The sequence below is a fragment of the Penaeus monodon genome, chromosome 22, assembly GCF_015228065.2.
Source record: "Penaeus monodon isolate SGIC_2016 chromosome 22, NSTDA_Pmon_1, whole genome shotgun sequence".
Lineage (NCBI taxonomy): Eukaryota > Metazoa > Arthropoda > Malacostraca > Decapoda > Penaeidae > Penaeus > Penaeus monodon.
This window is the reverse complement of record NC_051407.1, coordinates 15197008-15197605: the sequence shown is the minus strand read 5'-3', so window position 1 is coordinate 15197605 and position 598 is coordinate 15197008. Positions and strand designations below refer to the sequence as shown.

The window sequence follows — 598 nt, the reverse complement described above, 5'->3', positions numbered from 1 at the left end:
AATCTACATTTAAACCCTGACACATACGAGGGATATTTACATGCCCTCGGACAAGCATACTTACGATGTAAACAATGACAAAGAAACTATGTGATTGAAAAGCTATATCTATTTCCAAAACTTGGATGCCACACAGACAGATACAAAAATATGTTATTCCTTTTCTCTGTACAATCTTCTGCATATTTACGTATATACACGAAAATGACACGAAAGACAATACAAAATGAATGTAAAATCAATCTATCATCGACACGAAATAACAGAATTTCATGCTCGTTAAAATATACCTAATTAACTTTAAGAAAAAAATGAGACTGATAATAATAAACATTGCCTCAAAAATATTATCTAGTTATTATAATTATACCCTTGTATCCCCCCAGCCGCGACGCCGCCCCCACCGCACTGTCCCTGAGCGGTAACAGTAACGATGTTCTGTTGCACGCGCGTTTGCACAACAGTACGCGTCTCGGTAACGGGGAAGTGCGAGGTGAGTGTTTGCGTGAAGTAAACAGGCTGCGTGAGGGTCCTGGTCACCTGCTGTGTTTGGGTCACTGTTTGGAAGCGTGTTTGGAACTGCGTCTGGATCTGCAAG

At 40.5% G+C, this 598-nt stretch overlaps 1 protein-coding gene across 2 annotated transcripts in view; it reads right to left on the bottom strand.

Annotated features, from left to right (window-relative positions):
* Positions 1-94: 94 nt before the first annotated feature.
* The window catches only part of LOC119586944, a 22062-nt gene continuing 21558 nt past the window's right edge, over positions 95-598 (bottom strand). For both annotated transcript variants that reach the window (XM_037935675.1, XM_037935677.1), the window contains exon 6: positions 95-591. In XM_037935675.1, the coding sequence (XP_037791603.1) occupies positions 352-591 (240 nt within the window). In that variant the 3' untranslated portion in view covers positions 95-351. The remainder of the gene's footprint in view (positions 592-598) is intronic.